This window comes from Ambystoma mexicanum, chromosome 5p (genome assembly GCF_040938575.1).
Source record: "Ambystoma mexicanum isolate Mex_15411 chromosome 5p, UKY_AmexF1_1, whole genome shotgun sequence".
Taxonomy (NCBI): domain Eukaryota; kingdom Metazoa; phylum Chordata; class Amphibia; order Caudata; family Ambystomatidae; genus Ambystoma; species Ambystoma mexicanum.
Genome location: NC_090930.1, coordinates 282,848,706 through 282,863,595, shown reverse-complemented (window position 1 = coordinate 282,863,595; position 14,890 = coordinate 282,848,706). Strand labels below are relative to the sequence as shown.

Sequence of the window (14,890 nt, the reverse complement as noted above, 5' to 3'; positions counted from 1 at the left end):
CTTCCAGAAGGGAGGTACGATCGAAAGGGGGCCGCTGAAAATTACAGCATATTCGGACTACACTTTTCAGGTGCAACGCAGCAGGATGAACTTCGGGTCGGTGAAGAGGAGGTTGAGAGAGGCAGGCTACAGATACATGCTGCTTTACCCGGCCAAACTGAAAGTGTTCCACAAGAACAAAGCCCTGTTTTTTGAGATGCCGGAAGACGCCATGGACTGGCTGGACATGCAGGGTCGCCCTCAAGAACTGGGTATCCAGACGGAAGCGGCAGAAAATAAGTAGCACGCAGCTGGGGCATCTCTGGCGACATAGCGCAAGACATTGGGACTGGAATATAGTATTAAATAAAGCCTGTGGGGAATGTTGCAGGAAACACAAGCTTGTCAGATCCGCTAGCAGCAAATACTTCTATTTAGACGAGAGGGAGCTCCTGGGAGACATCCCTCGAACCCCATAGCATTACGCTTAGTTAGGTCACTGTTAGTTCGGTGACACCCCGCGGGGTCCTAGCCCTCTATTCACGAGACAGGGCCAGACGCGGGTGGGCCTGAGATCCAGGGATGGAGCTGGGCATTTGTTGGGGTTGGATAGGGGGGGTAGAGAGGGGTGTGTGCAGTGGGGTGGGGAAGAGGGAGGGGGGGGGAGTTGTTGAGGTTGGGAAGGTTAAGAGTCGTAAAACGGGCCATCGAGTTAGACATCCGAGGGAGTGGAGAGGGGAAGAACATCAAGTCAATGGCATCGGGTAATCTTAGAGTCGTGACCTGGAATGTGCGGGGCCTCAATAGTTATCTAAAACATAATAAGGTGATGATGTATCTGAGGAGGATGCGGATAGACATAGCTCTGCTACAGGAGACCCACCTCACCAAGGAGAAGTTGGAGGTGGTCAGGAGAAAATGGAGGGGTACTGTTATAGGGGCCACATACTCGGCATATGCAAGAGGGGTGATTACATGGGTGGCACCCCATGTGCCATTTCAGCTGCTCAGTTCGTCGACAGACCCAGAAGGTAGAATGGTGGTGGTGGCGGGACTCCTGGAGATCAGAGAAGTGAGCATCATAAATTGTACGCCCCTAACCATGATACGGCGACATATTTTAGGTCCCTATATAGTAAAATTAGCCCCCTAGTGGGAGGCGCAATGGTGTGGGGAGGGGACTTCAATTGCACCCTGAACCCCAGGATAGACAGGTCAGATGACAAATCAGAAAAGCCGGCGCCAGCAACCAAAGCGCTGAGGACACTGTTGACAGACCTCGGCCTAGAGGACGTGTGGAGACGATTGCAACCAATGGATAGGCAATACTCGCATTACGCTGCGTCACATGACCTGCACACGAGGCTGGATTATGTGTTTGCTGCTGCCGAGATAGTGGGAGAAGTGGTCGGCGTGGAATACAAGGCCCGGATACTATCCGACCACTCGCCTTTGGTCGTAGCGTGGCGGCATCAACCCCCCCCAGAGCGCGAATCCCGACATGGAGGCTCAGAACTGAGGCTCTACAGGATGCGGGATTTCGAGATGATATGAGGGAGGCCATTGAGGAATATTTTGAAATTAACACGGGCAGTGTACGCTCTGTGGGAACGGTATGGGAGGCATTTAAGGTGGTGGTGCAGGGGGTAGCTATATCAAAATCCAAGGGGCTCCAAGGGGGTATTGAACGGGAACTGCAGGAAACAGAAAGAGAGCTAGAAGACCTGATACAAAGGGAGGGGCCCACCCGAGAGGACAGCGCCAAGATAAAGGATTTACAGATGGCTTGTAGTGAACTCTGGGACAGATTATGCAGATTAAAAAGAAATACACAGGGAGGTTACATGCAGGGGGGTATAAGCCGGGTAGATTACTGGCCTGGTTATACAAAAATGAGACCCCCCGCCCCGTGATCAGAGGGGTTAGGGACGCGGAAGGCCAAATCTATAAAACCCAGGAGGAAGTAAACGAGGAGTTCCTCAAGTACTATAGACGACACAGGAGAAGAAATGAGTCAAGAAATACAGGAAACAATAGAGAACATTGGGCTGTCCGCCTTGCCTTGGATGACCTACAACGCGCAGATCTGGATGCCACCATCACCGCGGACGAACTGGAGGTGGTGATCCAACACCTACCCACATGTAAGGCGCCAGGGTCGGATGGGTTGCCCAGTGAGTTTTACAAAATGTATAAGCAGGAGCTACTTCAGCCGCTGCTTGCCATGCTTAATGAGGCATATGAGCAGGGGGAACTGCCGGCGTCTCTCCGTGAGGCAGTGATCATCCCGCTCCTGAAACCAGGCAAGCCAGATGTAGAGTGTGGGTCTTATAGGACCCTGTCTATGCTTAATCAGGACAGCAAAATACTCACGGCAGTGCTGGCCAATAGACTAAAGAGGGTAATTGGCAAGTTGATACACCCGGACCAAACGGGCTACGTCCCCGGTAGAAACATCACAGACAACCATAGGAGGCTGCACCATATCATTGATCAAGCCGAAGGAGACTCGGGGGAGCTGGCTATCATGTCGTTGGACGCGGTTAAAGCCTTTGATTCAGTGTGGTGGCCATGGTTGAAGGCGACCCTGAAGGGATATGGGATGGGGCCAGGATATATCAGATGGGTCCAGATGCTATATAGTTCCCCGATGGCGAGAGTTAAAACGGGAACCATTATCTCAGATAAATGGCAGCTTAGCAGGGGGACCAGACAGGGATGTCCCTGGTCACCCATGTTATATATTTTGGCATTGGAGCTGCTGGCAATTTGCCTGCGGCAACAATACGGGGAGGTGGGGATACGTACGACAGGAGGCACACACCTGATATCACTGTATGCAGATGATTTGCTCCTCTACTTGCGCTACCCGGATGAGAACCTGCAATATGTGCTAGAGGTGATGGATCGGTATGCCACCCTCTCGGGCATATCAGTGAACCCTGGAAAGTCCAGTTTGTTCCCCTTGGGAAGGTATAAGAACACCCCGGTGGAGAGACTACCCGTCCTGCAGCTACCCTGGCATCCCGTGACATTCAGGTACCTGGGAGTAAACATTTACCATGATATACAGACAGAGCACAAAAACAATACAGAGGAAGCAATTGAGGGAAGAATAGCATGGTGTTCTGGTCCCGATTACCCCTAGCCATGATGGGAAGAGCAGCTCTGCTCAAAATGGTGGTTCTGCCCAGACTCTTGCATTTTTTTGTGAATGTTCCGTATCTGATCCCCAGACGCCTTTTTGTGAGACTTCATGGCATGTGCAGGGGCTTCATATGGGGCAATTCCAGGAATAGGGTGGCCCTGTGGAAACTACAGAACGCATGTGATAAGGGGGGCATAAACCTGCCGAATTCTGAGCTGTATTACTTGGCAGGACAGTTGTTGTACGTGGCTAGGTGGTTGTCTGCAGAGGACTCGGCAGAATCTCGGCTTTTGCAAGGTGATACAGCTCCATACTTTCTAAGAGAGATAGTGTGGCTGCATAAAACTAAAATGGCGGGGATGGGGAAGACTATTGGAGGTGGGCTGGGAGGTTTGGCACAGAGCATGGAGAACCGTGGGCGACCCAGAGCCGCTTTCTCAGCAGGTCCTGCTAGTGATGTTATGCGGGGATGACTCCCAACTGTTCAACGGGGTCCGCAGATACTGGGAATTGGTGGGCCTAGCCACCCTCGGAGATATATGGCAGGAAGGGGAGGCATTGGAATTTCAGAGGTTACAGGAGGGGACTGGGCTGCATAGAGGCCAATATATCACTTATACCAGGCTCATGAAACGGGTGAGGGAGAGATGGCCTGAGACGGTGCTAGCGGAAGAACCTGATGCCTCCCTGGAAATGATGTCTGATGTCTCGGAGGGCGGGCATGAAATATCTAGGATATATGAGCTCCTGAGTGTGAAGGCAGGGAAGGAGCTGCTCCAATTGAGGCATGACTGGGAGGAGGAGGTGGGAGAACCCATGACAGAGGGACAGTGGGATAGAGCTCAAAGGTACCATAAAAAGGTGTCCCGGAATGCGAGACTCCAGCAGATCCAGTTGTACGTCACCCACAGAGCTTATTTGACCCCCAGAATAATAGCCAGGTTTGGAGGCTCGGCTATACAGAAATGCCCCAGGTGCGGGGAGGAGGAGGCAGGGCTGCTGCACATGTTCTGCGCTTTCCCATGAGGTGCAGAAATTCTGGGAAGAAAAAGGACATAAATGGCAAGTGGGGGAGTGGTGCTTGAAGTTAGGTCTGCTTGGGCATGCATGCTTGGGAGTTTTCCCAGGCCACGTAATTCAAAGCATATCAGCAAGATGAAGGACCTGGCCTATATATTAGCCAAGTGCAGAACTGCAATGTGCTGGAAAGCGGCCCATAGGCCTGGAGTGGAGATATGGTGGGCAGACCTCTTGAGATGGGCAGAAGCAGAAACCGTGGTATGGTTTGAAGCTGTCACTAGGAGGGGAGAGGAGGAAGTGGGCCCCCTGATAGCCTGGAGGCAACTGGTGACCTCAATGGCAAACCCCCACCAGGGTAATCATGAAACAGAAGACTCAGCCGAGTCGGTAAGCACTGAGATTCCTGAAATTGCTCATGTAGATGGCACGGAGGAGGCGGCTCGAGTTTGTGGGGAGGGAGGACAGAGAACCACATGTATAATATGATGTTTTGATATTGATGATGAACGTCCAAAAAGGTTGTAATGATTGGTGTGTTTGTTAAAATAAAAATAGTTTTAATTAAAAAAAAAATAAGGAAAGTTGGGTATGCATGCCACCCATTTTTTCATTATGCTCCTACTAGCTGTACAAAGGAGCAGAATATGACAGTTTTCTCCAGGACACAAACCTGGGCATGTGGTTAAATTATTTTGCTCATTAATACGTTTGTCAGCTGGGCAAAGTATCTGAAGATGACCAAGTTTTAACAATAAGAAAGACATTTTCTGAAAAATAATGTGCATGGTGGCAACAAACTAAAATCTTGCATCTACAAAAATAAGCCAACTGGAACTACAGCAGGCTCATTGGCCAACATGCTTGCACAATCCACGAATCTGTCCTGGCTATACTGCTACTGAGGTCTCATCCCTTCAGCACCTCCTTCTAGGCCTCCCCATCATGGTCCAGATCAACAGGCGAGCAACATTTTATGGTGCCACTAGCAACATGTTGCTCTCGAGCTACACGTTGGTGACCACTGGTTTAGGTTATCTAGTCTGTTCATGTTGGTTCCGTGCGGTATTCCACATTGCTCTGTGCTTCCACGTCTCAGTATTTCCAGAGGGAGTGATACCATCTACCCTACGGAGACATATGGAAGTTTGTGGGGTAGGTGGAATCTGGATACATTAAGTGGGTGAGATAGGGGGTACTGTATGGCAGACATACCGTATTCTCTCTGAATAGAGATCAATGGTCCCTTAGAGGGCTTCCCTCCCCATGAGATCCTCCCACCGAGTACAACCCCCAGGAGTACTATCCGGTAGCAGCCTCACCTCCCTGGCCACATGAGAAGGGGCTCCCCCCATGGAAGTAGTGATGACATCCGGGGATTCGTCACACCAGGTTTAAAAAGATTGTCAAGGTGCTCAACATATATTAAAAATGAGGGGTAATAGACATGCTCTATGAGGAATTCCAAAGACGAGCCAGGCATCTTTAGAAGAAACGGGACTCAGGCAAACTAGTGATAAAACTGTTGAGAAAATGGTCCAGTTCACACTTCCACTACATTTCTATACTTCTACCACTTGAAGTATGCGCTTTGAGAGATTATCCCACCCTATTAATTGAAATAGTATATTATGCCCATCTAGGGTACCATTATTTGATCAAGGATAGGCATCCCCTAACGCGTAAACCCTGGGGAGTAACTGAGCAAGAGAACAAGGGAGAGGGGGAACGCAGGGAAAACTGCTAGAAGAATCAAGCAAGGTAAGTAACCATCAATATGAAAGCCCAAATGAGGGAATCGGTCAGGTCAAGGATAATATAAAATCTAATCTTTATTGTTCACATATTAAATCACATAACATATGGTGCTGAATCCATGGTAAAACAGCATAAAAACAGACAATGAATATGGAATATGTACAGATAAAGTGCATGTCTCCCACCTGTGCTCCCTGCAATGCAGGATGTATACAAGGTGCAAAGTGCAATCGCCCCCCAAGGGAAAAGAAAGGAGAAACAGTCTTTCAGGAGGGTCCAAGCACATTGAAAGAAAGGGGGGTAAGAGAGGGACGGGGAGCATAAAGCTAAAGAGAAGAATAGCTTGATAGGGTCCTAATCCTAACCATGGTCTCAGACTGCATGCACAGTCCTAAGATCAATTGCAAGTCTGGCTGCAACTATTCCATCAATTAAGAATAGAAGATAAAGAAAATACAAAAATTGTAAAATTACAACACCTCTCCAATATAGTGTTCTAAAGAGGCAGAAATTAATTGTACAACTTAATGGACTGGCTTGCAGTGCAAAATTAATTAAAGGTGCAACCTGCAATGCTAGTCACCATTTCGACCTAAACAGTCAACCACCGGTACCTAGTGTGACTTCCACCGTTCTCATGTGCCACACTGGTGTCACAAACCAGTAGTTTCGACGACCTCCAAAAATGTCTAAGACATTTGTCTCCTTTAAAAAAAGAGAGATATGGCTTGACAGTCGTCTTCCTCAGGACAGGACAGAAATGGTTATGAAAATATGGGAACAGCAATGGATTTGAATGGTCAACAGATAGACATCTTGAAATTAGTCCATGTGTCCTTCCATGGCCATATTCTTCTGTATTTGTGTATAATGCATGCGTTCCTTCTTTAACCAGTTCATCACTTTTGAAATGGGAAAAGGCCAGCTCCTCCTGGGTAAAAAACACAGGAAAGAGGGAACCCCCTCAGTACTGGGGTTATAGTGTCTTGATGGAATAAGGTTCACTTCATTGGTAAAAGAGTTCAATCTTGCTTCCACCAGCTATATGACTGCTGACTTGCTCGAGATGAAGGGAAAAATGCATCTGCTGCGCTAGGCACTCGCTCGCTCAATCACGTGCGTCGGAGTCCAGGACCGTGTGTGGGTCTGCGTGTAGAATGGTCCGGCAGCCCTCGCGTACATCCGGAGATTGCACTTTGCACCTTGTATTCATCCTGCATTGCAGGGAGCTCAGGTGGGCAACATGCACTGTATCTGTACATATTCCATATTCATTGTCTGTTTTTATGTTGTTTTACCATGGATTCAGCACCATATGTTATGTGATTTAATATGTGAACAATAAAGATTATTAGATTTTATATTATTCCTTGACCTGGCCCATCTCCTCATTTGGGGTTTCATATTGATGGTTACTTACCTTGCTTGATTCATCTAGCAGTTTGCCCCGCGTTACCACCTCTCCCTTGTTCTCTTCATCTAGGGTACTATAGCATAGTCTTGCAAAACAAATACAATATTACAGCAAATTGTTTTATTGATTTCATTACATTTCTAATTTTCATTAAAACATTTAGACAGTTTATGCATTTGTCAGCTTAAATGTACACACCACTTATTTATGTAGAATTGTGTTAACATCAATGAACTAAAACATGTCCAACTATGCTTGCAATTAAATACTACTTCATAGTAAACAAATTGTGGTCTTGTGTCTAGGACATGCATTTAATGTCCTCAGCAATGGCAAGGTTCCTCTTCGGAATTATGGTGCAATGGGGCAATGGAAGACAGCATGTGGAAGTGTTTCTTATCCTGCTTTACAATCAAAGGAAAAGCCTGTATTCACTCAGAATCCTTCCGTCAAAAGGGGAAAGATGTCTTTGTCCAAAATAAGATGTTATAAGTGCATAGACATTGCCGCTGCAAACTCCTTCATTTATTTACTCACAACTTTGGGGGGGGGGGCATATTTTGGAGCACTATTTTACAGCATCAGTTATATGTCTGTCACTACACCAACATTTAGATTTCTTAGATTTCTCAACATTTTAGACTACTGCCTAGGTAACTAGATACATTAGGTACAATGCCACTTTCACTGAAGAAGTAAGGCACAAAGTGTTGGACAATCATCTGAGATTATCCAAAGACATTTGCAGACTGAGCTATACCTCATTAGAGGTTTCTAGTTGCCAGAGTTATCCTGTTAACAAGAACAAGTTTAGCTTGTCTGAGAAAGGAAGTTACAAATGGAAGCGGTAAACTTGCATCTTGCCATCTCAAACGAGAAACTTCTTTCTCCTATGGATTGGAGTCTTAAGAAGAGAATAAACAGAAGCTGCGAATTGATGCTTTTAAGTGTGCTGTTAGGCCTAGAAGTCTACCATTCATAAGATCAGTGGACTGCAGAATTTTGAGTCTTGGCAAGGTTGTTGGGAGACTGCCATGTAAAGTGTTCCATAATCCAATCTATTCACAGAGGGACTTACTAGGGTAGATTTGACACCTAGCATATGCATTTGAACGAAACAATTACTAACCACAGCTCTGATCCAGTAGACAGTCATCTACATATCAAACAAGATTTAAATCTTTAAAAGTGCCTATGCGGGACTCCCTAAACAATAGTATTTCTTGGATGCTGGCCAGTAATGACTGGATTTTCGAACACCAAAAATATACAATAATAAATATCTGTGAAACGTTCGCTAAAGGGAGAGTATGGAGTGGAAGGTATGGCGGGGTAAGGGGGGATGTGGCAGCGCTGATATTGTTCCCTGAGTGGGTAAGAGGACTGGAAATGCTGATTATTGTGAGATGGCGATGGGAGGGGAGGAGGCATTGCTGGATTAAACTAAGAATAAGAACAAGGGGGGAGGGAAATGTTGAACTCTTTAGGTTTGCTGTTGGTTATTATGAAAATGCAAATAAATGTGTTAAAAAAATATATATCTGCAGCACAACATGTAAATGAACCCAGCCTTAACTCTGACTCAGATGAATGGGTGTGTGTCCTTTTCATTGTGCTGATCAGATTGTAATTGTATGCTCACGTGTTTACAAAATGAATGAGCAGAAATCACTGGAATGAGACTTGAGTAGCTTAGACGCTACTGTGATGACTAACCTAGTAAGCATGACCCATCACTCCAAGGTGTCAACGGCTGTATGCATACCAAGGAGTACCAGCAGTACTCAAAGATCTGCATCTACTGTCTGAAGGAGGACACCCAACACAGCAAGAAGAGCATCATTTTCAAGATCATACTTGGGTCTATATCCTGAATGGAATGCGCTCTGCAAGTGATGCTTTTCCGAATGTGTAAGTGGCTACTATTTTTTCGATTCATTTTTTATTTGCAGGTGGCGATACAGAGGATTTCAGACCGTACTTTAGGGTCCAACAACTTTATAGTTAAGAGGTAACAGAATTCCCTCTGGCTGATAATCCGGAAAATAGGATTGTGGTATTAATTTAAGGATGATTGGTGAAACGAAGGCGGCATGGCCGTTAAGTGGGAAGTAGGACCAGGAACCAGAGACTTGCTCCATGGCCAGATTAATGTAGAGACCCTAAATGGCTTCAACCGAAACCCATTTCATCCAAGAAACAAAAAAGTAAGGGGAAGAGTCATACCATTTAAGGTCAGTGTATCTGTGAGGTGATCAATTCGGCAAAATATTTTGTTTCTTAGTTACAGCTAGTGTTTTGCTTAGAGAAATACAATTTTACAGGTAAGAGTTCACCATTTAGATATAATTAAGGCATCAGTTGAAAAGAGGCATTATGTGGGGCTTTGAAATGGGAGGATACAGTTCAAATGTGTAAATATGAATTGTTTTGCTATGCAGCAAGAGTTTGGTTCCAATAATTCTTTGTCTCGTTTTTAAAGCTTTTTGTATTAAATGGAAAATGCCTTTATTATTTATTTTCTTCTGACTAAAGCATGTTTCTCCATGAAGCTGCAGCCATTCCATTTTCTTATTTGATACCTTTGAGGGTAAGGGTGATCCTTGAAGCACTGTGTGACTGGTTTCAAGATGTGCTTACATAGGACATTTTGATAACAAAGCTACCCACAATATGTGAGCCTCTGCTCTTATCAAATACAGGGGTTACATCTTTGCCCTGAACCTTTTAGCCATATACTTTACAAGAAAAGAAGTTTTTAGTACCCATCCAGTGAAGCGATAGTAAACTGTGGAGGTGATTAAAACATGTAATGTGTAAATAATATCGGGAGTACTTCCAGGCGGTTCCAGACACAGAATGAAAAAATTCCAATACCCAGCTGGCTGCTATGGGGGCTACATCTCTTTCCGTGGTTGAAATTATTGATTCTGGGTCTGTACAGGAAGAATTGATGTACTGGAGGAAGCAAGGATGACGATTCTGTGCATGGGAGGAGTACTCTGCCCTAATGGCTATGGTGAAAGAAATCCTTCAATAGGAGGGACTGTTGGGGAGGACACTGCCCAGGAGAGGGGATTGGAGAGTGAGAGCATGGGCTACGGAGGTGAGGGGGAAGAAAGGAGTCATATATTTAATTAATGGGCAAGAGTGGACAGAGCCTTTGGCAGTACAGTGGTAGTTTGTGGCAGGCACTATGACATCCATGAAAGTGGAGCGTAGCCAAGTACAAATGAGTGCCAATGTTGCATGGGGGAGTGTCAAGTCCTGTTCAGTATGCATATACCAAAGGGGTCTGCAACATTCGGCTCGCCAGGTGTTTTGGACTGCAACTCCCATGATCCATCACCATTTACTATACTGGCTAAACCTGATGGGAGCTGTAGTCCAAAACCTCTGGAGAACCAAAGGTTGCAGACCCCTGATAGGTCTTATTTAGGTAGATACTTGGGTGCAGGGCAGTATTAGGAAGGACATATGCGCATGTTCGTTCACGGGTAACGCATGCAAAAAGAGTGTTAGTTTAAATTCCAAAACGTGTCTAAAGTCAATATTGCTTACATATACTTCCTACAGTACAAACTGAATAGAAACTGAAAGACAATTTAAGTTTAAGTGGAGGATTTGCATACACAGGAAATTTGCTTGAACCCAGTGTTCGGTTTAAGCTAAAGAGGTTATGTCTACAGCAGACAGTCTCCAGATTTGAACATGCTGACCCCAGTCATTCACCATTCCACCACAGGCATCGCTTATAAGGAAGAAGCAAAAACAAAGAGGTGATGGCTGGAAGGTTTAGGCTGAAACTTAAACACTGGCATTGCTCTGGGCAACCCTCCAGACCATCGTTCTTCACCTGCCAAAACATTACAGAAGGGAAAAGACCATATGCGAATCAGGTTTGGTCCCACCCCAAAAGGGGCAGTCCAGCCCGAACTCCTAGGTCACATCCCTTCTGCACGAGGCCACAAGCAACCCCAAACATGTTTCAGCCTTGTTGGGCCTCATCAGTGAGGAGTAGCTTGGGTCTCTAGGCCCAGCAGGCACAGGTCCCACGTCTCGGCATACCCGTCCCTCTCAGGGTGACAAAGCAGAAACAAAGAGGTGATGGCTGGAAGGTTTAGAAGGAAGAAAGCAGTGAACTCCTTTGGACCCCTCTCCTCCCACACCCTTCATTGTATTGGTGTCCCTCAAGAATTCCTGGTCTACCTCCTCTGCACCCTGCATAGTTGCACATCTGCTAGCTTTCGTACTCCATGCCTGCCTTGGTTCCAATCCTTTTCCCCACTGATTTACCTGCTGTCTTCCAAGTGTCCCCCTCAGACACCTCGTCCATCTTGTGGATTTGCCTGACAATGCCCTGCCACCAACGTCAGCATTTGTACTCGCCCACAGCCAGTTCATTCCCCTGCACCTTGCCCCATTTCCATCCAGTAGGCGGCACAGCAGTTTAGGCTGGGACTCAATATATCTGCTGTGATTTTATCAAAGTTGGTGCATCAAATACAACCTGTACTTATTCTCATTCTCCGAAAGAGCAAATGTGAGCAGTTTATAAATACAAGCGCTGGGAAGGATTTATGGATCCCTTGAGAATTTGCATCCCAGGAAAAGAAGACAGACACAGGAAGTGCAGTTAGCATTTCAGATTCCCAATAAAATTAGGGAAATGGAGCAAAAATATGCTCTGACATACACAGCCCCACACCGAGGAATAATGCGTGGCCATTAATAAATAGACTTCACAAAGATGTGCTCCTGGAAGAAGGTAGACTCTTTTTCTGCACTACAAATCGCTGATTGGAAAAGCTCCAAGACTGTTTGCAGGAGTGCTTTAGTAAAAAACCTCTGAGCTAAAAGGGGGACACATTTTATAAATCGGATATCTGCTTACAGATAGACCCATGTTCTTGTTAACACAGGATTATCTGTGGCTTTTGTTTACTAAGTAACAGAGATGATTGAATTACACATTGGAAGGGCCCAGAGACACACACAATGGTGGACTCAGCGCACCAGTCACTCCTTTTGTGTCCCTTTTCTCAACAAACCTTGCACAACCTACTTATAATCCTTTCTTAATGTACATGCATTTCCATTGTAGCAAGAAGGCATGCAGAGGTGATAATCCTACTCTACTTGACATTGCCTCCTAACACTGATCTTTATTTACCCTTCTTCTGATCTTCTCTCATCCCATTTAAACGTGAATACCCATAAACAAAGGAATACATTTATTTTGATAAATTCTCAGCATGGATGCAGATTGAATATTAAGTGTAATTAATACCTTGGCTTTTGCTACTTTGCTGCTTCTTTGGTGCTTCTTCGAGTTTTGTACTTGGAATGTCTTTTTCTTCCCAGAGATCAGACTGTTTCAAAGAAGATTTTCTGACAGCTGTAGAGATCTGTGTTGCCTTTACTGTTGTCTCTGTCTTTTGAAGATCCTTCACTGTACTATCTGCCTTTTGAAGATCCTTCAAAAGGGAAGTCTGTGTTGCAGTTGAGTCAGGTATCTGGAAATCACTACTTTTTTCATCACTGCATTTTGAAAACGAGGAGGCTATTTTCAGCCTAACACCGAATGGAAGCTCAGCGCTCTGTGCCCCATTTTCACTTGGTTTTGTAAAGGATTGGGGAGCTCTTTTAACGACACCAGTGTCTTCAGATGAACTTGCTGTAGATGCGGGCTTTGCATTATCACTGCAGGCATGCTCTTCTGAGCTTCCTTCAAACAATTCTGATTTTATAGTCGAGATTGCAGTATTTCTAACTCCAGGGTCTTCCTTTGTACTTGATCCGCCAGAAAGCGACCTTTGCCAGGCTGGAGCAATAGTAAACCTTACTGGCTTTTTGGTAGCTTTTTGCTGACTTTGTGGACTTTCATTTGAGGTTTTCATTTTTTTGGGCGTCGTTGCAGATGTTACAGCAATCTGATGTTTCTCAGCATCATTTCCAACAATAGGACGTGAACCACAATCACTTGCCCATGGCTGATTGGTGTATTCCACAAAAACGTTATCCGATTCATTAAGGGATTTTGTTCTTATATGCAAATTGGAGTTTTCAGCCATAAAGTCGTCTGGCTTTTTGGGAGACTTTTGAATTAAAACCGATCTATCTAAACTTGGATGTTCTGGCACATCTAGTATTTTTACGTTGTTTTCTGAGTTACTTTTTTCATTTGACATTTCCTGGTCCTCCATTGTTGATGTGATTTCAGGAACTGCCTTCTGGCCAGATTCAGAACATAGAACGTCCTTTTCATCAGATGGACTTGAAGTGGGCAACATACCTTGTGCAATGTTTATTGAAAGTGCCGTCTCAGAAGCCATTGAGTTCTCGTTACCTTGTGGAACGGCTAGGTTTGCATCTGAAGGAACATTCCTATCTTGCTGTTCATTTTCTATTTGGGCTGCAGGATTCAGCACATTGTCTTGTTCTACTGTTGAGGTTGTAACATTTATGGATTCCTTCAGATCCCTGGAGTCATTAATTGATGCCAATGATAAATCTGCATCATCCTGACATTTGGCTACATCTGTTAACTTTGCTGAGATGTCAGTGAGTTCAGTGCGAATGAGAACCAGGTCTCGTGGAACCATCTCAGATTCACTGGGAGAGGCACATGAAGGGCAGTGAATTACCTTTTCTTCCTTGATCAAATCCATATCTACACAGTCTTCATTCTGCCCGGGCTCTTGATTGCTGACAACCTCTGGAGTCGACACATTTTTGTTATTCAGAAAAAATTGATCATCCTCTAGGAAGGATGTATTTAGCAATGAAACACATGCATCTGAAGGTACACTGTTTCTGTTTGCATGCTCAAGAGGTTCATTTAAGCGGGTTTTATCTGTATCAGATGTCCTAACAAAACCAGTTAATTCTTCGTTGGCTGCAGCTCCTGTGTAAAAAACAAAATACTCATTATCAAACGTATCTGTAAAGCCCCTCCGTTATTTACCATTAATTAGCCACAATCACCATCATTTACACAATTGAATGAAACACCATTACTAAATAAACATCGTGTTAATATGGATATAGCAGCTGACCAATATTTATATTAAAACATTCACACCTCAAGCAACTGAAACCAATCTGCCTTCAATTGAAAAAAAGGAAGATAGTAATTTACTGCATTTGCAAACATCACTAATCAGAATTGTGTGTCAAGGAAGAGGAGACTATACCGCATCACTATTATTAGAATATGGTTGCAAACATACATTTTTAATTGCAAACCAGTGCCAAAAGAGCAAATATTGTAAGAGTCGGCGAACTAAAAGGCTACATTATTTATATGAAATTGCACTAAGGGTGAAATCATTCTGAAAGCGTAGGACTACTCTGGTCCCCTCACAGCTATTTAGTGTTTCATAATCTGTCCTTGGATAAACAATTCTCTCTATGTTCGAAGATGCTATTCACCCTCTTGTGTCCACAACATTTTTCACCTCATTAGTCGTCACTTCTGAACCTGAACTACTGCTTTGTCTTTGCCAGTCAAATCCCACTCCGACTCCAGTAGTAGCGGTTATTATTACTTTACTATTCAATCTTTTTACTTT

The 14,890-nt window shown here is 44.8% G+C and overlaps 1 protein-coding gene across 6 annotated transcripts in view; it reads right to left on the bottom strand.

Annotated features, from left to right (window-relative positions):
- The window catches only part of LOC138480915 (acrosomal protein KIAA1210-like), a 1,033,315-nt gene that overhangs the window by 176,165 nt on the left and 842,260 nt on the right, over positions 1-14,890 (bottom strand). For all 6 annotated transcript variants that reach the window (XR_011274164.1, XM_069612715.1, XM_069612716.1 and 3 more), the window contains exon 9: positions 12,607-14,223. Coding sequence is in view for 5 of the 6 variants with exons in the window: in XM_069612715.1 (XP_069468816.1) it covers positions 12,607-14,223 (1,617 nt within the window). In the remaining variant the exon portion in view is untranslated. The remainder of the gene's footprint in view (positions 1-12,606; positions 14,224-14,890) is intronic.